Source organism: Solanum lycopersicum, chromosome 10, assembly GCF_036512215.1.
Source record: "Solanum lycopersicum chromosome 10, SLM_r2.1".
In the NCBI taxonomy this organism is placed as follows: Eukaryota; Viridiplantae; Streptophyta; class Magnoliopsida; order Solanales; family Solanaceae; genus Solanum; species Solanum lycopersicum.
In genome coordinates, this window is record NC_090809.1 from 11047891 (window position 1) to 11070388 (window position 22498).

The window sequence follows — 22498 nt, forward strand, 5'->3', positions numbered from 1 at the left end:
ACAATTCAAAAATATAATATTGTTTCACTAAAAGAACTGATAAGGAACATATTTACCTCTGTAATCTAATGTTATTAACGACCGACATGTTAATTAGTGAAAGGAAATTTTCGTCGCCAAAAATTACATAAAGCGACCAGATTTTTTCTTGTCGCTAAAGATTTTTAACGCCCGAACATGGAATCCGGTGGTTAACTTTTAACCACAAAGCTTTTAACGACTGGTGACGACATTATTTTTCTGTTGTTATATGTTAATAACGACCGAAATATGATTTTTCAGCGACCAAATTTCCCCTCGTTAAAAGTGATTGCTTCTTTCCGTCTTGTACTTGGGTGAATTTCACATATGTGCTTCTTGAGGAAAGAATTATTTTTCATTATTAAAACTGAGTTACAAGTATTTAGGGGCTAACACAAATTACAAAAGAACAATTAGTACTAAAGAATCAAAGTTTGAAAATATTAGATGTTCAACTATCATTTGAGGAGGAAACCATGTTTTCCAATCAATTGTCATAATTAAAATTAAACTTGTAATAAAATTATGATGGAGGGCTCTAGGTCATAAATCATAAATGACATACATTAATCCTCATCCAACCTTAACTTACAACATAATAACTCTATAAATTCACCCATATTTGAATATAAGACTTGAAGCAATCCCCAAGAATAGGTAAACAATGGATTCTGACTTAACATAACACAAGGAAAAAAAAACATAAGTACTGATTCATTAAGAATAAGTTATAGGATTAAGCTAATAAAACACAAATAAAAGGTTAATCTGGTAAGTATATGATTGCTGGATTTTCTGGCCTAAAGGTCCTAAACAGTAGATAAGTGAAATAAATAGCTTAGTGATTTGAGCATTTATTCCAAACCTGCAACTCACCCTACACCACATGATTTTTACTAAAATAGAAATTAAACTTACCTTGCCCCGCCTCCACCCCCTCCCCCCCCCCCCCCCCCCTCTCCTCAAAAGTTATATCCGGCCCGTTGACATCCCAATATTTAAAGCAGATTTTACAAAAATTGGCTTCCAAAACTAGTGTTCTTCCTATTTCTCCCGCTTCCTCTCAAAATTGATCAGTGACTGATTCTGACTGTGCCTTCTTTGCTTCCGATTTTTAAGAGAAATCCTACCGAAATTACATGTAAAATCCTTAATTCGATCCACAGTTGTCTGCAAATCATTTCATTCATGCATCACCAATTTTCCTTTCATATCTTCTCACCTCGCACAAACTCCACATTCCAACACCTTTCTTGTTAGGTATTATGTTAGAACTCGCAAAAGAGAGCACTATTCGTTGTTTCAAGAATCTAAAAATTGACCCTTTTCCTTGAATTTTACATCGAAACTGAATTTTTCTTTCAAATGCAAAATTGGCTTCCACAACTAGTGTTCCTCTTATTTCTCCCTCTTTCTCTCAAAATTGATCAGTGATTGATTCTGAATGTGCCTTCTTTGCTTTCGGATTTTTAAGAGTGATCCTACCGAAATTACATGTTAAATCCTTAATTCGATTCTAGTTGTCTGCAAATCATATCATTCATGCATCACCAATTTTTCTTTCATCTCTTCTCCCCTCACCGAAACTCCACATTCCAACAACTTTATTGTTAGGAATTACGTTACAACTCGCAAAAGAGATCACTATTCGTTGTTTCAAGAATCTAAAAATTGACCCTTTTCCTTGAATTTTACGTTGAAACTGAATTTTTCTTTCAAATGCAAACAAGGGTATTTCAAACTTGTTGGAAGTTGCAATGGCATCGTATGTTTGTATGATGATTTCTTGGTGAGTTACAAAGTCTTGTTCGATGGAACCCTTCTTTTCAAAAGTTTAAAAGTATACATATGCCTTCAATTAAGCCTTAATCGCCTCATATGTTTGTTCTTGGATTTGTTATTGATTTGCTTGAGACTGACAACTATAAGTTGGTTAGACTTGTGCATCATATGAATCTTGTGTTAGGGTATAATGGTCTTCCTGAGATTGAAATTTATTTGATTAATAGTGGGGTTTAGAGGAGAGCGGTAGGAGTTGTGATATTAAGCATTGCATGGTGGAGGTTATGTGGTCTCAGACTTTTGTTAATGGAGTTGTACATTAGATTGTGTATGATGTGGTTTCCGAATGGTTTTGAAATTCAGAGTTTAGTTATGTCTTTTAGTATAGTGGAGGACGTGTTTGGGGGATATTATGTTGTCGGATGCTTTAGCTAGTGTAACTCCAACAAATTGATCGACTATGTTGTTTAAGGAATCACTTGTTGTTAATTATGGGAGGGAGATAGATGGAGCTTCATTTGAAGTATGGGTGATAAAGTAGTATTAAATTTTGAATCTTGGAGTAGATTGTACTATATAAATTTGGTTACAGGTATGGAGAAAGTCTTTGGATTTAGGAACAACGGTGATGTTTTGTTTTCAACTAGAAGGAATGATATGGTTTCTTATGATCCAAATAGTGTACGAAATGCAGATCTTTGTATTTGAGGGATCTCTCACTTTGTTCATGTTCAGAATAACATGGAATCACTTATTTTTCTCCAAGGGAACAATGTCAATTTGGGTGGATTCCTTGGAGGAATGGAGTTTTATGGATTTAATGAGTAGCTGGATTACATAATTTATTGATACAATAATGAAGAATGTGACAAGAAGGTAGGGTATTTAACCAATAATGAAGAATGTGATCAGAAGGTAGGGTATTTAACCAAAGTTTGTGGTTGTTTCAAGGTAGTGAAACTGAAAGATGTTTTATCAAATTTGGTTTTTGATAATTATCATGTTCTGTATGTTAGAACTTTTGTTTTTCATTAACTTACATTTCATTAGTTGTTATTGTACTCTTGTTTCTTTTTTATGTATATTAAGTTTAATAGTTGTGATTTTTTATCTTTATCAAATTGATTGTCATATTATATTCTTGTAGTTACTGCAATGTTACTATCTCATCGATTTCATTGTTTTTGGTTTTTTGAGCTAAATGTGGCTAGTCCTTTCAAGAGTCCCAAATCCGGCAATAAGGTTGACTTTCATAGCAGAGGCTCTGGTGAAGCAACTTTTAGCTCTAATAAGAAAACCCAAGATTATTTCTATTGATCAAGAATTTATACTGATTACTTGATTGAGTTTACAACATACATTGGTATATGTATTCGTATTCATTGAGCCCTAGATGTGAGGTATCAATGGCAGAAAAGGAATCAAGTCTTTCGAGTTTGGATCGTTCTGATAACATATGATTTATATACAATGAAGAGTAGCATCGTTATCTTAATTGGACTTAACATTCATACAACACCAGTCGAATCAATATGACCTCAAGCAATTTTCGAACTATGTTGCTTGATCATATTGAAGAAGCTACTATATTGAGTTCTTGTAACAAAATTGAGATATATGTTGTCGCGCTTTCCCAACATAGCAAAGTAAAGAAGTGCTAACTGAATGTCTTTGTATTATACATCTCCAGTTACAATCTCTGCTAACAACGATTTTTTTTTGTACAATAAGGAAACCACATAAAATTATCCAACAATCAAAAAAAACTAAGAAAATGAAAATTTGAAGCACTTAAAGACTCCCTTAGGACCATTTCAACTATCAGAAAGTTGAAAGAATTAGGTTTGCCAGCTTGAAAAGTGTTTGTCTTAGATAGGTGTCGATCGTCGCTTTGAAAATAGAAAGAAGACGATCTATGATCTCGGTCTAGGGATAGTAAACAAGATGCTAATTGGATCAATGCAGCATCTGAAATAATGTGTTGGAACTCAAAATCAGACTTTGAGTGACATATATACTTGAAATATGCAACAAAATATTTTATCTTGAAAAGCAGAAGATGGCAACTAAAAAGGAAAGGAGGAATCATAATTTTTTTTTGTATAACAAAGTTGCTACACAAAAATGTCCAACTATCAAAAAGCTGAGAAGGTGAAATATTTTATCTTGATACAGAAATAGAACAAAATATTTTATGTTGATACAAAAATGGAACACAATTTGTGATACAACAAAATCAAAAAAGCAATCTTCTTGAGGTCAACCAAGTTCAATGAGAGGATGCAATTTACTAAAATAAAGTTTCAATATATTAGGGTATCAATGGGTGACACCATAATCGAATGTATCAAGAAGATAAGAAAAACTATCCCCCCTTATTTTGTTTAGACAATCTGGAATGACAAAAATAAAAGACAAGGTCGCAACCAGTATTAGAAGGCGAGGGCGTGAGTCGAAACATTTTATACAATATGGGGCGAGGCGTAAGCATCGAGACATGGGGCGTAAGTCTCATTGATCTACGGGGCGTAGTCACATGTATACTCAATTTTATAGTTTTATTACTAATAAAATAAGCAAAAGTAATAATGAATTATGATTTTTATGTGAGATAAGAACTAATATTCAATAATGAAGAAAAAATGATTAAAATTATTATTTGAGAAATATCATTAATCAATAATAATAATATGATTTAAAGAAAAAAATTAAAAAAAGAAGTAAAAAACGCCAGGGAGTACGTTTTTACGCCCAGGACTTACGTTTTTATGCTCAGGGCTTACGCCTCAAATTTTAGGACTTACGCCTTATGGATCCACGTTTTTAATTTACGCCCCAGAGCATTTTTGGTACGCCTCGACCCGAAACTCGCCCTGGGACTCGCCCCAAAAACGTTTTTGAAAACACTGGTTGCAACAATGCTTACTAAGTATTGATATTTAAGACTTTTGGCCCTTGAAAACACTGATATTTACATGTCTCTCTTCCTCTTTCGCTATAGTACAGGGTCCATTAATAGCTTAGTACTTTGTTTACAAAGTGAAGAATATGCACTTGGCTTGCTAAAAAATCAACTAATTTGGGTTAAGCTAAAGTAGGCATGATGCATTTACTTCATCACGTCACTTTCGACATCAGGAAAGTATGGAAATTATGACTATCAAATCACACTAGAAGCAATGAAACGGTAATAATGTGCATAAATACATACTTAGCCAAATAGTTAGACCAGTGCAATTGATGAGATACAACACACCTTATTGCCGGTTTTGGCAACCCTGAAAGGATTGGCCATATTTAGCATAAAAATAATAAAATGGATGATATGTAACATCACAGTAACTACACAAAGATAATATGACAATCAACTAATAAATTATAAAGATAAGGAATCACTACAATTAAATTGAAATACATCAAAAAGCAACAGGAATAAAGAACAATTAATGTAATGCAAGGAAACAGAAAACAAAAGTTCGACATTCAGAACATTATGATTATCAAATACCAAATTTGATAAAAACAACTTTCACTTCCACTACCTTCAAACAACCATGAGCTTTGGTGAAATACCCTATCCTCTTATCACATTCTTCATTATTGTATCGATAAATTTTATAGTCCAGATACTCATTAAGTCCATAAGCCTCCATTCCTCCCAAGACCCACCTGAATTGACAGAATTCCCTTAGATCGAAATAAGTGATTCCCTGTAATTTTGAACATAAAACAAGTGAGAGATCCCCAAGATCTGTATTTTGTCAACTATTTGAATCATACAAAATCAGATCATTCCTCCTAGTTGAAAACAAAATTTCAGTGTTGTTCCTAAATTTAACAACTTTCTCCATACCTACAAAAAAATTTATACGGTACAATCTACTCCAAGATTCCAAAACTCCACACTGTTTAGTCATTCATACTTCACATAATGTGCCATTTATCTCCCTCTGATAATGAACAACAACAAGTTATTCCTCAAACAACATAATCAATAAATTTATTGGAGTTACACCAGCTAAATCATCCGGCAACATAATCTCCCTAAACACCTCATCCGCTATACTAAAAGACATAATAACTCCAAATTCAACATCCATTCAGAACCACATCATCCGCAATCCAATGTACAACTCCATTAACAAAGTCCCGAGACCACATAACCTCCACCATGCAATGGTTAATCTCAACTCCTACAACTCTCCTCCAAACCCCACTATTAATAAAAAAAAAAATTCAATCTTAGGAGACCATTATACCCGAACATAATGTTCGTATGATACACAAGTCTAATCAACTTATAGTCATCAGTCTCAATCAAATCAACACCAAATCTAAGAACAATCACATGAGGTGACCAAGGCTTAATTGAAGGCACAGGTAAACTTATAAATAGAAGGGTTTCATAGAACAAGACTCTGCAACTCACCAAGAAAATAATCATACAAATACACAATGTCAGCCAAATTTTGAAATACCTTTCTTGGCATTTGAAAGGGAAATTCAGTTCCTATTTAAGATGCAAGGAAAAGGTCGATTCTTGAAACAACAAATGGTGTTCTCTTTTGCGAGTTCTGACGTAACAACTAACAAGAAAGGTGTTGGAATGTGGGGTTTGGGCGAGGTGAGCGGAGATGAAAGAAAAATGGTGATGAGTGAATGCGATGATTTGCAAACAATTGTGAACCGAATTAAGGATTTAACAGGTAGTTTCGCTAGGATTTCTCTCAAAAGTTCGGAATAAAAGTAGGCAGATTCAGAATTAGTCATTGATAGATTTTGAGAGGAAAATGGAGAGACAGGAAGAACCATTGCTGTGGAAGACAATTTTTATAAAATTTGCTTTAAATAAATAAATCTCTATGGGGCTGGGGCAGATATAACTTTTGAGGGGCAGGGTAGGACGAGGCAGGGAAGGATAAGTTTAGATATTTTTTTAATAAAATCATGCGGTGCAGGACGGGTCGCAGGTTTAGAGTAAATACTAAAATTGCTAAGCCATTTCTTTTACTTGTAGGGGAAAAAAGCAAGAAGATAAGTGAAATAAAGCGATTTTTAGCATTTATTCAAAAACTGCAACCCACCCTGCACCGCATGATTTTTATTTTAAAAATATCTAAGCTTGTCCTACCCCGCCTCGTCCCGCCCCGATCCTCAAAAGTTATATCTTCCCTAGCCCATTGACATCCCTATATTTCAACCAAATTTTACAACAAATGTCTTCCACAACTAGGGTTCTTCTTGTCCCTCTTACTCTCAAATTTGACAAACGACTAATTCTGACTCTGCCTACTTTGGTTACGAGCTTTTGAGAGAAATCCAACTGAAACTACCTGTTAAATCCTTAATTTGATTTACAGTTGTTTACAAATCGTACCATTCACTCGTCACCAATTTTCCTTTCATCTCTGCTCACCTCACCAATTGTGTGTTTGTATGATGAGTTGCATGGTGAGTTGCGGAGTCTTGTTTTGTGGAACCCTTTTATTCATAAGTTTATAAGTATACATATTCCTTCAATTAAGACTTAAGTCACCTCATGTGTTTGTTCTTGGATTTGGTTCTGATTTGCCTGAGATTTATGACTATAAGTTGGTTAGACTTGTGTATCATATGAATATTATGTTCAGGTATAATGATTCTCTTGATATTGCAATTTATTCAATTAATAGTGAGTTTGGAGGAGAGTGGGAGGAGTTCAGATTAAATATTGCATGATGGAGGTTATGTGGTCTCGGGCTTTTGTTAATGGAGTTGTACATTAGATTGTGTATGATGTGGTTTCGAATGGTTGTGGAATTCTGAGTTTAGTTATGTCTTTTAGTATAGTGGATGAGGTGTTTGGGGTTATTATGTTACCGAATGCTTTAGTTAGTGTAACTCCAACAAATTTACCGATTATGTTATTTGAGGAATCACTTGTTTTTGTTAATTATAGGAGGAAGATAGATGGCGCTTGTGTGAATTATGGGTGATGAAACAGTATGGAGTTTTTAGAATCTTAGAGTAGATTGTACTGTATATATTTGGTTGTAACTATGGAGGAAGTTGTTCGATTTAGGAACAACGGTGACATTTTGTATTCAACTAGGAGAACTGATATGGTTTCTTATGATCCAAATAATGGAGATCTTGGTATTCGAGGGATGTCTCACTTGTTATGTTTAGAATTACAGGGAATCACTTATTTTGTTCAAAGGGAACAATGTCTACGCGGATGGGTTATGGGGAGGAATGGAGGCTTATGGACTTAATTAATAGCTGGACTACAAAACTTATCGATACATAATGAAGAATAAAATCAAACGATAGGGTATTTCAGCAAAGTTCATGGTTGTTTCAAGGTAGCAGAAGTGAAAGATAGTTTTATCAAAATTGGTATTTGATAATTATAATGTTCTAAATGTTGAAGTTTTGTTTTCCATTTACTTGCACTACATTAGTTGTTATTGTATTCCTATTTCTTTTTTATGTATTTTCAGTTTAATTGTTGTGGTTTCTTATATTTATGACTATTAGTTGATTGTCACTTTATCTTCTTGTAGTTACTGTGATGTTACTATCTAATTGATTTAATTGTTTTAGCTTTTTTGAGCTAAATATGGCTAGTCCTTTCAAGGTTGCCAAATCCGGTAATAAGGTGTTTTATGTCTCATCAATTGCACTGGTTAACTATTTGGCTGAATATGCAGTTGCACATTATTACCATTTTGTTTCTCCCTAGTGTCGAAAATGGCGTGATGAAGTAAATGCATAATGCTTAATTTAGCTCAACCCACACTAGTTGGTTTTTTAGCAAGCCAAGTGCATATTCTTCACTTAGTAAACCAAGTACTAAGCTAGTAATGGACCATGTACAATAGCGAAAGAGAAAGAGACCTATAAATATCAGGGTAGCAAAGGGCCAAAAGTCTTAAGGATCTATACCTAGTATGCATTGTTGCGACCTTGTCTTTATTCTATTTTTCTCATTCTAGATTATCTAAACAACACAAGCATGGATAGTTCTCCTTATCTTTTTGATATGATTGGGTGCAGTGTCCCCCTTTTTTAATCAAGAAAAATCATTATTTTGATCTAGACAAGCACCATGGGTCGAAATCCAACAAAACCATCTAAACTTCATACCGTCTTCAATTGTCCATATTTGCAGCCATGGCCAAATGGATGCATTTCAAAAGCTGGACCTAAGCATATTATATGAGGACTTAATTGTATAAATCAAATATTCCGTTACATATTTTCAAGTATATATCACTCGAAGTTTGATTTCGAGTTCCATTACATGATTCAGATGTTGCATTGCTCCATATAGCAGTTTGTTAAAAACTAGGTCATTGCTAGTACAAAGAGGTTCACACAAGATATTAAAAACAACAGGACTAAATGTTCCTCATCAGCTGATTCTTCAAGAAATTTCCAACTTAACATATCATAGGCCTTTTTGACATCAACTTTCACGAGGCATCTATGAGTTGTCTTTCTAATGGTTGAACAAATAATGGCATATAAGCACATTATGAATCATAGATCTTCCTAGAATAAAGTCTGCATGGTTATCTGCTACTATATGAGCATCATCTTCCTTGCGTCTACTTGAGCATTATTCTACTACACACTACCTAACGACAACTACACCGCAACATGATATTTGTCTGTATTGACTAGCATTTTCTTGGACAATGAACTTCTGGAATGAAGGCAATATTAGTAAAAGTGATTAATAAAGTTGTTCGCCATTCCTGTAAAAAAATCAACAACTTTTTCATTCTTCCCAGTCCCAAACATGCAATCTTCACATCCTTGTATGTGTGAACTCTTTCATTGGTGCTCATTAGTAAGAGTATTAGCTTTGACTCTACTTGAAGTTGTGTCACCTAAGATGTCTTTATAGTAGTCTACAAACACTTTAGTAATGCTTTCAGAATTAGTTTTCAACTCTCCATGTGCATCTTTAATCTTAGTTTTAAACTCTCCATGTGCATCTTTAATCTTAGTTTTCAACTCTCCATGTGCATCTTTAATCTTGGATTAGCTTTGTGTATTATTAGTACTTGTTTGGTACACTTTTTTAGCCATGTATAGTAATACTTGTTTGGTACACTTTTTTAACCATGTATGACAAACACTCGTTTATTACTAATACCAAGCATCAGAATTGATCAATGACATAACTACCCTTCAAATCCCTTTCAAGACATTTCCCATTTCACATGCTCTCTCGGTGCATGTTAACATAACTTACGACAGGCATGAGCAAGAGAGCTCGCATGCCATCGTTGAAACAGAGTTTCTATTACACAGTAGAATCCTCCCAACTTGGGACATGTAACAAGCAACATGGTAAATGAATATATTTCTCCTCTAACAGCATTTGAAACTGATTTCAAGCTACCAATACAGCAAAAAGGAACCATTTTCGCTGCCTTTGGAAAAGACAGCACTCTTTTATTCTTGGCTGACAACAGGGCAAACTTCAAAAACAGTTTCCCTGTGTTGTATTAGAATTTTGAAGCACATCTCCAAAATAAACAACTTAATTAAATCTGGATTGCTAGTTATTTGTTCACGCACGATTAACCAAATAAAGAAAGTGGATGATACATTGTCAAATATTATTTGTTCACGCACGATTAACCAAAGATTTTGGTTATACAAGGGGCTATATCAATGCTTCTATAAACATATATATTGATTAGTATGCCAGACAAAAAAGACGATCATTGAATAACATCAATTCAGCTGCGTAAATACATGAACGGCTGTATTTCACAAAAATAGACAGAACGAAAATCTAAAACATCATACCAATTTAACAGCTTCAAAAACCAATATCATACAGTTAGGAGGAACTATGGCCAAAAACACTTGTGACGAATCCCAGACAGCAGTAAAGAAACTAGTCAGCATCCACCGAGGTGATATCTTTATTCACAATCTGCAAAGGATAGTTCAAGGTTAATTAGCAAAGGCCATTTGGAATTTCGGAGTTGACCAAATGGCAAATTTGTCAAATTGCAACAAGCATCATGTATTAATGTAAATTAGACAGTTTCTATTTGTGGGATTGGTTGCTAGAGTTATCACACAGTTTCCCAAATAGGAAGAAAAAAAGCATATATTTTATTGATGCACGGACTGTGGTACATTGGGAATCTAGCGGATACATTTCTTGCAACAAATAATGATATCCATACAAACCTACTCTGGGAACCATAGGGACGCAGCAAAAGCTTATTGACACAATGATTCAGATTGACAGTTCAGTTCATAATCCAGGTGAATGCAACTCGATACAACAAGCAGTATCCTTGCAGCAGACTAAAATAGGAGATAATGGCATACTAAAACCATAAGATGCAACAAAAGTCTGAATAATACCTTTGCTATATGCTCTTTCATTCCATCATTAATTGGCCCATCTAGTGACCTCTCAGCAAGTTCATAAAACGTTGCATTACCTTCTGGACCATTAACTCTCTCTTTGTGCAAGTATCTGTGGATGTGAAAAAATCAGAACATAACGAAGAACTGTATGACATGGACATGAAATCCTCTGGTTTGACAATTCTAACCTTTGTTGAACAATTGCTTCCAATGCTAGTTTGAGATTTCCATAAACAGGATGACTTTCATCAGTTTCAGACAATCCCAGTCGTCTCAAATGATGCCAAAGATTTTCTTCAACACAATGATAGCAGCAAATGTAAGCTTCATTCCTCTCATTAGATATTAGGAAGTAAAAGACATGGAATAACTAGGAATTGAAAAATATGTTCAAGCAAAAATGAAATTGCAAATATACCTTCATTAATTTTGCCTCCAGCAAGACGAACAATGCTAGTAACGACAAAAGTAAGAGCGTTGACGTGTGATCTATTTTCATCTTCCACAAATGCCTTGTATACATCTGCAGGTAGCTGACTTCTGAGAATATATGACTTTGCATCAGCTGCCACTGTCCATCATGAAAAAGTCCATGTTGAAAATACACAATTCAACCACGAAATACACCAGCCTATGATTCCGAATAGATTAACAACACTAAAACACTTTGCAGCTTAGAATGAAGAATTCCATTTTTGCAAGCCTCAATTATGAATACGACTAACACACACTAATCTTATACAAATACATCACAGTTCCAACTTTAGTTTGTTTTTGAAGATTACTTATTACAAGTAGCAAATATCCACACTTTGTACCATGTATCTAGGGATAATCAGATGGAAAATCCAAGTATCGCTCACAAAAACCTCATCCCTCACCCACCCACACCCAACAATCGCAGATTGATTTCCCTGTTTCATTCAAACACAGATGATATCCACAGCCTCATAAGGAGAGAATTGCAAGCTCTCTGCAAGAAGTGAAAGAACAAAATCAGAGCTAGCATCACAATGTCACCATGGCCAATTGTCTTCAATCTATTGAGTTTGGTGATGGGATTGAAGAAGCCTTGAAAACAAGTGAATCTGATATTGCAAACCCATCCATGGAGTATCCTGGAAGTCAGAAGCAGTAACAAGTGTACCACGAACTGGTTCCCAAACTATAAAACATAACATGACTTGGAAACTTTGGAGACCTTGACAAAGAGGATCATTGGTAAGAGACTTCGATGAAGCCCAAAATGATATGCATGAGACACCTGCATTACCAACTACCAGAAGATGGGTGTAAGTAACAACTTCACTTTGCACTAAGCTGGAAACAGAAATGAAGGAGTGTGAACCAAAAGAGAAGACCGGGGTAAATTGAAGAAGAAAAGAAAGACGTTCCAAAGACACGAGCAGCGGTTCTCACTAGCTAGAGAAAGGAAGAGAAGGCAAAAAGTTCAGTTAGGAAAGTCTATAGCACTCATCAATCAGCGAAGTTAGCTGGAAACCTATGCAGGAATCAAGCACACAAGAAAATGAAGAGTCAGGAACCATCACGTTTGATGCATTTTTTGAAGAAACTTATGAAAGTTTGGAGGTGGACTCTGAGCAGAATTCTGTTCAATAGACTGAAGAATTAGACAAAATGGTTTTGATTTGAAATCATTTGAGAGTTTGAACATGAAGAATAAATCAGATACTGTATCAGGTCAAGATTCAAATACCTTGGTACAACATGAAGTAGACATGGAAGATGGTTTTCAACAAGACACTGGCAGTGCCCTGGTATTTGTTGCTTTATATACAAAAGCATAAGAGGGCTCAAAGGAAGCCACACTTGGTCACAATAACAACAGATCTGAAGAGAAGAACCGATGGAAGAATCTGAAATTGATCATGCTGAGGCTAAAAAGGAAAAAGATTTTCAGAACAAAAACCAGAACTTGGGTGATGATATGAATAGTAATTAAGATGGCAATGTGGTTCTGACCAAACAGCCGCATGAACAGGATGAGCCCCATCGTGGTGATACATCTTATTTGAGGCAGAAAATGGAGACGAAGAAGATAATTTTAATCAGATATTTGAATGTCTAGTGGATGAGGCTGCAGAATGTAAATCTGACGTTGCAGGAAAACAAGAGTTGATGGAAGAACTTGTGAGTGACAATCCAGAACAAACATAGATTTCCATGAAGAGGCGCATTGCCTGAAAGATACTGCAAAAACTAACATGGAAGATACTAGAGAAGAAGAGCCCATGGAAGAATATGAAGTTTATCATTCTGCATTGTGTCAACAGTGCAGTTTTATCATTCTGCATTGTGTCAACAGTGCAGCTCATGGTCAGGAAGTTGCTGAGAAAATCCCATGGAAGAATATGATGTTGATCATACTGAGGCTAATGTGGATGCACCAGCTGCTGCTATGGAAGTCATTGGACAAGAAGAACTTATTGAAGAATCTGAAGTTGATTATGCTGAGGCCTCTATGGAGAGTGAAGCTCATAGTCTCCAGCCCTTGTTTCTCTCATACCTGATGCATCCCAGGATAGTGAGTGTGAGATTAAGGTGGGTGGAAGTCACAGTATTTTCATGTTTCAGACACTAGTCAATACTGTAGAAGTTGTTGGACAAGAAGAACCCATTGAAGAATCTGAAGTTGATTATGCTGAGGCCACTATGGAGAGTGAAGCTCATAGTCTCCAGCCCTTGTTTCTCTCAGACCTGATGCATCCCAGGATAGTGAGTGTGAGATTAAGGTGGGTGGAAGTCACCAGTGTTTTCATGTTTCAGACACTAGTCACTACTATAGAAGTTGTTGGAGAGAACAATCAGGAATTGATCATGATGAGGGTAATGTGGATGGTGTTGTTCATGTTCTTTGTCCCTTGGTGTATCTCATATCTAATGCTGCCCCACACATTCTTCACTGCCGAACTGAATACTATGCAAAATCCTGCAGCCTTGGCAAGAAGACGCCAGAATGTATCACTCAGACAAGCTGCCTGACACTAGTGAAGAAGTCTTCAAGCAAGACACCACTTAAAAATCCATCAGCAGTGACAAACATAAGGCAGATACTTGTTACGGATTAAAAGGAAAACTTGGTTCATACGAATGAAAGCGAAGGCTACTATTTAAAACAATCAACACCCACATCGGTGGTCACATTTGTGATGCGCATGCAATTTCTGCATTTCTTCTTTGGAGAAGGCCAAAACAAGCATGTTCACTTGTGCCAGTCACGCCAGGAGGGTTTTAGAATTGCAGATATGTCTAGGAGCATGCGCATATGATGACAGGATATGCTTGCAGCTTATTATCATGCTCTGTTTTCCCACTATATAAAAAAAATATATGCTAGGGACACGACTTTGTAGTTCCATAAGCACAGTATTATTTTCTAGCCATGTTTACTTTTTATCTTTTATGAATTGTGCTTCTGGTACTCACTTAGCTTCATCGTCATGATCAGAACAAGTTTGTTTTCTGGTATACTCAATTTGGGGTTCGCACACAAACATCGTACGAGGACACTATAAAGAAAATTGTTGATTTTAGTACTGTAAGTCAACTTACTTCTGGTCTTTGGCTTTACGTGAATTTGACTGCCTTTTCGATCTATTTTGTGTTCATCATCCAGAGTTGAAGGTTTTTGGTTTTGCTACTGCCACTTGGCTCGTCCATCAGCATTGCCCAGCCCAACTTATTTGCATCTTTTCAAGGAGGGTATTCTTCCTTTATGGGAGGTTATAGTTTTGGTGCTCATGCTAACTATTGCATTTCTGTGTCTTCAATTTTGTTTAAGTCCTTAACTATGTATATCTCTTACCTGAGTTAGGGCCTGTTTGGATTGGCTTTTGGCTTACAACTTATAAGCCATAAGTTAGGATTTCTAACTTGTGGCTTTTGGCTTATTTTTGTTATTTTGGCTTAAAATTAAGTGCTTATAAGCACTTTTTAACTTTACCCAAACACTTCAAAACTGCTTAAAAGCTATTTTGGCTTAAAAGCACCTAAAATAAGCCAATCAAACGGGCACTTAATTTCATGATTATATTTATATTTGTCTGTGAAGGATGCTTCTTATTGCCATGGTGGGAAGTGGATAACTCGTTTTAAAAAGGCTGTCTCAGGACATTATTTGGAGGACCTGGTAAGCCAGCTGCCCTGTGATTGTTGTTTTCTGTAAACTTAACTGGACCTTTTTTGCAGGGAAATGAAGATAAAAAGAAGTTTCATCTAGTCAAGTGGGAAGAGGTCAGAAGAAACAAGAAAGAGGGGAAGCTGGGGATTAGGTACATGAAGAAACAAAACAAAAGCCTAATGTTGAAATGGCTTTGGAAGTTTATGACAAGAGAGAATATGCTATGGAGAGAGGTGATCAGGGAAATATATGAAATGGGGAATAGGTAACTACACCATATGGATGTGGTATCTGGTGGGCAGTAAGAAATCTTTGGCCTCTGTTTCGTTCTAGAATAAGATTCCAGGTGGGTAATGGAATGAAGGTGTCATTTTGGGAGGATAGATGGATAGCCCTAAGAACCCTGAAACAATTATTGCCAGACTTGTATACACTAAGCTCTCAACAAAACGCAACTGTGGCTGAAATGTGGACAGGACAGGGGTGAAACTTACATCTTAGGAGGAATCTAAATGATTTGGAGATGGGAACATAGTGGCCTTCCAGGATATAATGGCACAATTCAGCAATCTGACTAGGGAAGAAGACAAGGTTGTGTGGAAGATCGGCAGCAAAGGGGTTTTCAGTGTCAAATCAGCTTATAAAGATCTCAATCATTCAAATTAAATGACAGGATGCAGCTCTGACCATGGCAGATGATTGGAAACCCAAAATCCCATACAAGGTAAACTGTTTCACATGGTTACTAGCAAAGAAGTGCTCTCACAAGAAAATATAAAGAAGAGGAAGTTCCACCTATGCTCAAGATGTTATTTGTTTGGGGAACAGGCAGAGTCAGTCAACCATCTCTTTTTGCATCGCAAATGGACAGATCAATTATGGAGAATATTCGGCAGCCTTAGGATGGGTGAAACCAAGAAGCATAGCACAACTCCTAAATTGTTGGACCAATATAGGCAATACTACAATTAAGGAGGAGAGATGGAGGATTGTCCCAGCTTGTATATGGTGGACAGTGTGGAAAGAAAGGAATCAAAGATGTTTTGAGGGCAAGAAGAACAATTTGCAGAATTCAAGATGAATTGTATAATTTAGTATTTTTGGTGTAAACAGAAAGTTTAAGTACAGGCAGAAGAACTTTTTGATGTTATAGACTATTTGTGACATCAAAATAAATTTTTAACTCAATCCTATGGGTAGCCATGACAAAATTCAGATCGTAAGCTTCAGACAATATAAAACATGAATACCTAAACAGAGAGGAAATTTCTAATTCCGTTTTATGCAAAGGAATGCTGATATGCCCATTAGCAAACAATCTCACATAGATTTCCATAACTAAGCACTAGAAGCTGACAAAAGAGGATAGTCTAGTGAAAAGGACTCTCTCCAACCATGACAAGGGCCTCATCAAGGGGGGAGTTAGAAAAGACGCTAGTTATCCAAGTGGGGTTTAACAAGCAGGCTCAACCATATATAAGAAAAGAGAAGAAGAGGAAAGAGCACTAGAAGCTGAAGTGACTTCACAGATCAAACTCTTACATCAGTATCCTATAATCTGTCTCCTAAAGAATGTGTTGCTGGATATTTCATGCTGCCTTAGATTCCCAGTATCCAACCAAAAAGTTGAGTCAGTTTGAAGTATTCTCATCGTGGAGTATATGCACCGCTGGCAATGGCAATAAACAATCTTTGAAAGATTAAAGCTTGAGGAAGCTTATAAAAATGTTTAAAGAGCTACAGATAACAAAAGATCTTAGCGGAAACGGTGTTGCTAAAATCAAGGCAGGAAGCTCAAGATCAGCCTTGCAGACCTAGGTTTGCTACTTCTACGAAACATGTCTAAATTTTTGATGATTGGTATGTCTTGAGTTCTTTGAAAATTTGTATGAAAACTAAAATTACTCAAAAAGATATTCAAATGGAACGCAAGAGGAGTTTTGAATGGTATGCCTGCAGATTTCTTTTTCTTTGTTGGATAAATAAATCAACTACCTAAAGAAATATTCAACACGCAAGATTTTAGTTACTCAGTACAATCAACAATCAACTAAACCAGAATGCTAAACTAGTTTAAGTTAGCTATATGAATTCACGGGATCTGTTCTGATATTTTAGAACCCTCATTTCACACCACCCATGGATGCAATGTATTCCCTTCCTAGATGGGTGCATTTTGAGTAACCCAATAGTAGTTTCTATTTTTACATTGTCCATTAACCTAGTGCAACCCATCCTCCTTTACCTGGCTAATGTTTTGCAAGTCAAGAAGAGGCTCTACTTTTTTCTTCTTGAATTTCCCTCCTATAACATCCAATAGATGCTCAGGAATGCATCAAATCTTCTCTATCTACTCCAAACTAAAAATAGAAAGAAACATTGGGAGCAAAATTGGTTGTATCCATTTTTTTAAGACTCTTGTGTCGGGGCCAGCGACTTATTCCACGGGATACCCCAATAGCAACAGTGGTACCAGATAACTCTATTCATCAAGGCTAGGACATAAAAAAAGAATCATCTAATGTTTTTTTGTTTTTTTTTAGGATTTGAACCTAAGACCTCAGGCCTCTCAATCACTTCATAAAACACTAGGCCACAACTTTGGTTGCTACTGCGGTCTATACTTGAGGAAGGCCTTTTCTCTAAATACTGATGAGGTGAATAAACAGCAAGCTCTTCATAAACTGCCAAAAAAGATAACACGAATTGGCCAATGCTACATACAGTACACATTATTGGGAGTTCTAATCCAACTAAACTTTTGAAATAAAAGAACATTCAATAAAATAAGAAGATAGTTTAAAGAAAACCTTGCTGAGATGAACGAGGGTTTTGAGGAGCGGAAGAGCGAGAGCGTTGAAGTTCCCTCATTTCAAAGCCAAAAATAGAGGAAAGTTTGGATTTTGCCTCATTTATGACAAAAGCAGGGAGATTTCTTTGACGATAATTTTTGCCGGTGATCAATTGGGTTAGCTCCTCCCTCTTTACAGGGCAACTTGAACTCTGTTCACTCTTGAATAATACATACCGAATCACCTCTGCTACAAGCTTGTCTTTCTCCTCAACAGAAATACCAAATTGAGAAAAATCTTCCCCAGAACTAGACATACTGCAATAAAAAATTGGCAATAACTTGAGTAAATTTGAGTTTCTGAAACTGGGTTTGGGGGAAATACAAAATTCCTTTTTTTGTGACGAGAGAAAGCCATGCATAGGATAAAAATCTGCCCCGCACTACGCAAACCTGGTGTGACCCTTGAAAACTCAGTATTAATTAATTTTTAATCTTTGAAAAATTAATAATATTTCCAACCTCTGGAAAGCAGTATATTTTTATTTTTATTTTTCTTAATTCTTAAATTTCGACCATTGGAGGCCGGTATTTTATATTTTGTATTTTTTTACCTCCAATATTCCAACATCTTGAGGTCGATATTGTTTATTTTTATTTGATTTATTTATATATTCCAACCTCAAGAGGTCGGTATCTTTTATTTTTTGTTTATTTATTTTTGAGATGCTGACCTCCAGAGGCCGGTTTTCTGCTACAAACAGCAATTTCAGTTATCCACCTGCATATTTCTACCAAAACAGCCCAAAGAGTTGCTAACACCATTTTTAAAAACATACATTGATCTTCTTCAAGATAAACTGCATCCAACTTCAAAATAAACTAAAATACGATCAAACAACTTCAAAACTAATTATTTTGACTTAATTCCAACAAATAAATCTACCAACTAAGTCACATTATTTATTTTAACTTATTTAAACAACCAAACATCATTTTAACTAGCTTTCACTAAATTTCACCAACTAAATCACATTATTTATTTCAACTTATTTTTTGGAAACTGATACCACATTATTTATTTGAACTTATTTAAACAACTTAACAACTTTTAATTCTAACTAGTTTTCACTTAAATCCACCAACTAAACCACATTGTTTACTTGAACTTATTTAAACAACTAAATAATATTAACTCTAACTAGTTTTGAATTAATTCCACCAACTAAACCAAATTATTTATTTGAACTTATTTAAACAACTTTAATTCTAACTAGTTTTGACTTAATTCTAACAATTAGATCTACCAATCAAACCACATTATTTATTTGAACTTACTTAAACAACCAAATAACTTTAACTCTAACTAGTTTGAATTAATCTCACCAACTAAACCATATTATTTATTTGAACTTATTTCAACAACTAAACAACTGTAACTCTAAATAGTTTTGAGTTAATTCCAACAACTAAATCCACCAACTAAACAACATTATAATTTATTTGAACTTATTTAAACAACTTTTTAATTCTTACTAGTTTTGAACTAATTCACCAACTAAACCATATTGTTTATATAAACTTATTAAAACAACTAACAACTAAATTCACCAACAAAACCACATTATCTATTTGAATTTATCGCAACAACGAAACAATTAGTTAACTCTACCTAGTTTTGACTTAAATACACCAACTAAACCAAATTATTTTAAATAATGAGTCAAACTGGCTAGGGGTTGACCAAACTTTATTTGAACTTATTTCAACAACTAAACAACATTATCTATAACTACTTTTGAATTAATTGCAACGACTAAATCCACCAACTAATAGGATCAAGAAGTGTTGATGTTTATGCTTATCAAACACAGTATTCCTAAATTAAACCTTAGAATAAACACTAGATGGACACAAATCGATCTTGCAAGAAAATCAATTTTGTCATCAATAGGATCAACTAGTGTTGGTACTTATGCTTAACAAATATATTATTTTTGAATTAAAGCTAGGTGTGAACAGTGGATGGACACAAATTGATCTTGTAAGAAAATCAATTTTGTCATCAAAGGATCACCTAGTGTTGAGTACTTATGTTTAACAAACACATTATTCTGAACAGTGTTCTGAACGGCGAAAGGCGATAAAAGGCAAAGGGTCTGCCACGCCACAAGGCAAGGCAAGCGGTGACGCGTTCGTCTTCTTGAAATGTGATACCAATTTATACAAAAAGTTCAAATATTTAATTGCATATGTAAATAATCAAATTCTCAATAGCAATAACACATTAGCAAATATTGAATTTGGATGAGAAAAAACCGAAAAAAAAGTCAAACAGAAGTGAAGTGACTCTGAAGTCTGAAGTAGAGGAAACAAAATTAAGGAAGAAAGAAGATATCTAAAGAAATATGTATTGGTTGGACTTTGGAGTAGCCGGAAAAGTCTGGTTGGTCGTCGAAGGAGTCTAGTCGAAAACCCTAAAATTACCCTTTTACTTTTAAAGCCCTAGATTGGTCGCATTTTTTTAAGATAATACAAAAGGTGTTCCCGACTTTATTGCCTCAGGTCTCTCATCTTTTGTCACTATGGTGTCGCCTTTTGGAAATCACCTCGCCACAAAGCTCAAAGGCGATGAAGGGTCGCCCTGCTTCGACTCTCGCCATTGTCGATAGGCGATAGCCTTTCACAACACTGATTCCGAAATTAAAGCTTAATATCAACATTAGATGGACACAAATTGATCTTGGAAGCTAGTGTTGTTACTAATGTATGCAAACACATATTAAAGCTTAGTATCAGCACTAGATGGACACAATTTGATCTTGCAAGAAAAATCAATTTTATCTAGTGTTGGTACTTATGCTAAGCAAATACATTATCACCTAATCTAAATCTAAGCAAACACTCGATGGACAGGAACAAATTATCACAAAATTAAAGTTAAGCATTAATACTAGATGGACACAAACACATTATATGAAACAATTGTACTTGAACTTTAGAAATTTAAACACAGATATGCTGAAATTAGTTTTTGAAATGTTGTGCGCTCGAGGAGTTCAGAAGTTGAGTCCTTATCAATGTGCGCATGTTAGTGGGTTCCATACTTCAAAGCTAAAATGGTTTGACTTGATTCTTCTACTTCATGCAGCCTTTCAATTTTCATATGTGCATACATAACATTAGCAGGAGTGACTGAATGTTCTTGCTTCTGCCTGGTTGACTTGAATGGCTCTCCAATAGGACATGGCTATTTATACCTAAGCTCCACTAGTTAATTCTGAGGTTTCTTGTTTGTTTTATCCAGTGGTGTGTTTGTATATGTTTCAAACAAAGACGGACTTTAGGTCAAATAAATGCAGAAGAGCGCTCACTAACTTCCATACAACTGACTCTTGGATAAGATGACTGAGGAATGTCATGAATTACTTGGGAATCAGTATGTCTTCTTGTTTCCATACAAAGATTGTTGGAATGAACTCTATTGTTTCAAAGTGTCAGTTTCATATTGAGAAAAAGGCTGAAGTGAGTCAAGAGTTAATTTTTCTCTAGAGAGTCTAGACTCCTAATAAATCTACATTCACAAACATTGTTTGTCCTTCTATCCCAAGTTCGATTATCTAGATTTGCTAGTCTCATATAACTAGAGCTTAAATAAATTTGAATAGTTTTACAGCTCTAATATTAGAGTTATTTACAGAAATTGTTGGACCATGTAAAAGTCCGACTAAACTTCAATTTAGCTTTATTATAAGTACTGTTATGCATATGTGATCAATAATAAAATACCTGGATTACTAGAACTTCGCCAAAGAGGAGAGGAATGGAGATGTGAGGGTCTCGATGTTGTTGTTGTCGTCTTCGATAGGGTTCGCCGGTCCTTACCTTCGCCGGAGTTGGCTGCTCGACGCTCGCTGGTCACAGCAGCTGGCCCCGCTGTTTGTTGTTGTCGTCGTCACTGGAGCGGAGGAGAAGAGATAAAGAGGTTCGCCAGTCGGAGCTGGTCCTCGCGCTGCCTCTGGCCGGAGCGGCCTGCACTTTCTGGCGTGAAGAACGTAAAAGAGGCGGCGCTCGGTTGCCGGCTGGTTTTCGCGGCTGCTCGCTGGCCGGCGGCGTTCGCTGCTTCGGCTGAGCTGCTAGGAGAATAGAGACTAGAGGTGACGAAGATGAATGAATGGCTTCGGGTTTTGGTAATTTTGTTGGTTCATTTAAATGATATGGACGATCAAGATGTGATTTTGTAGTTGACTTGGCTGAACGAATGGTTGAGATTAAAAGAAAGCTGCTGAGAATTTGAATTGAATCAGATAGTTTATAATTAAAAAGTGATGAAAGGTTATAATTGAAATAAACAGATGCCATAATTGACATAAAAT

At 35.6% G+C, this 22498-nt stretch overlaps 1 protein-coding gene across 1 annotated transcript; it reads right to left on the minus strand.

Annotated features, from left to right (window-relative positions):
- Nucleotides 1-10379: 10379 nt before the first annotated feature.
- LOC101266462 (uncharacterized) lies at nucleotides 10380-22304 on the minus strand. The gene is made up of 6 exons (XM_004248499.5): nucleotides 21912-22304; nucleotides 18142-18440; nucleotides 11609-11761; nucleotides 11379-11484; nucleotides 11185-11299; nucleotides 10380-10741 (listed from the first exon to the last, which is right to left on the minus strand). The coding sequence occupies exons 2-6, from the start codon at nucleotides 18437-18439 to the stop codon at nucleotides 10703-10705; spliced, it is 711 nt and encodes a 236-aa protein (XP_004248547.1). The 5' UTR covers nucleotide 18440; nucleotides 21912-22304; the 3' UTR covers nucleotides 10380-10702.
- Between the last annotated feature and the right edge of the window lie 194 nt (nucleotides 22305-22498).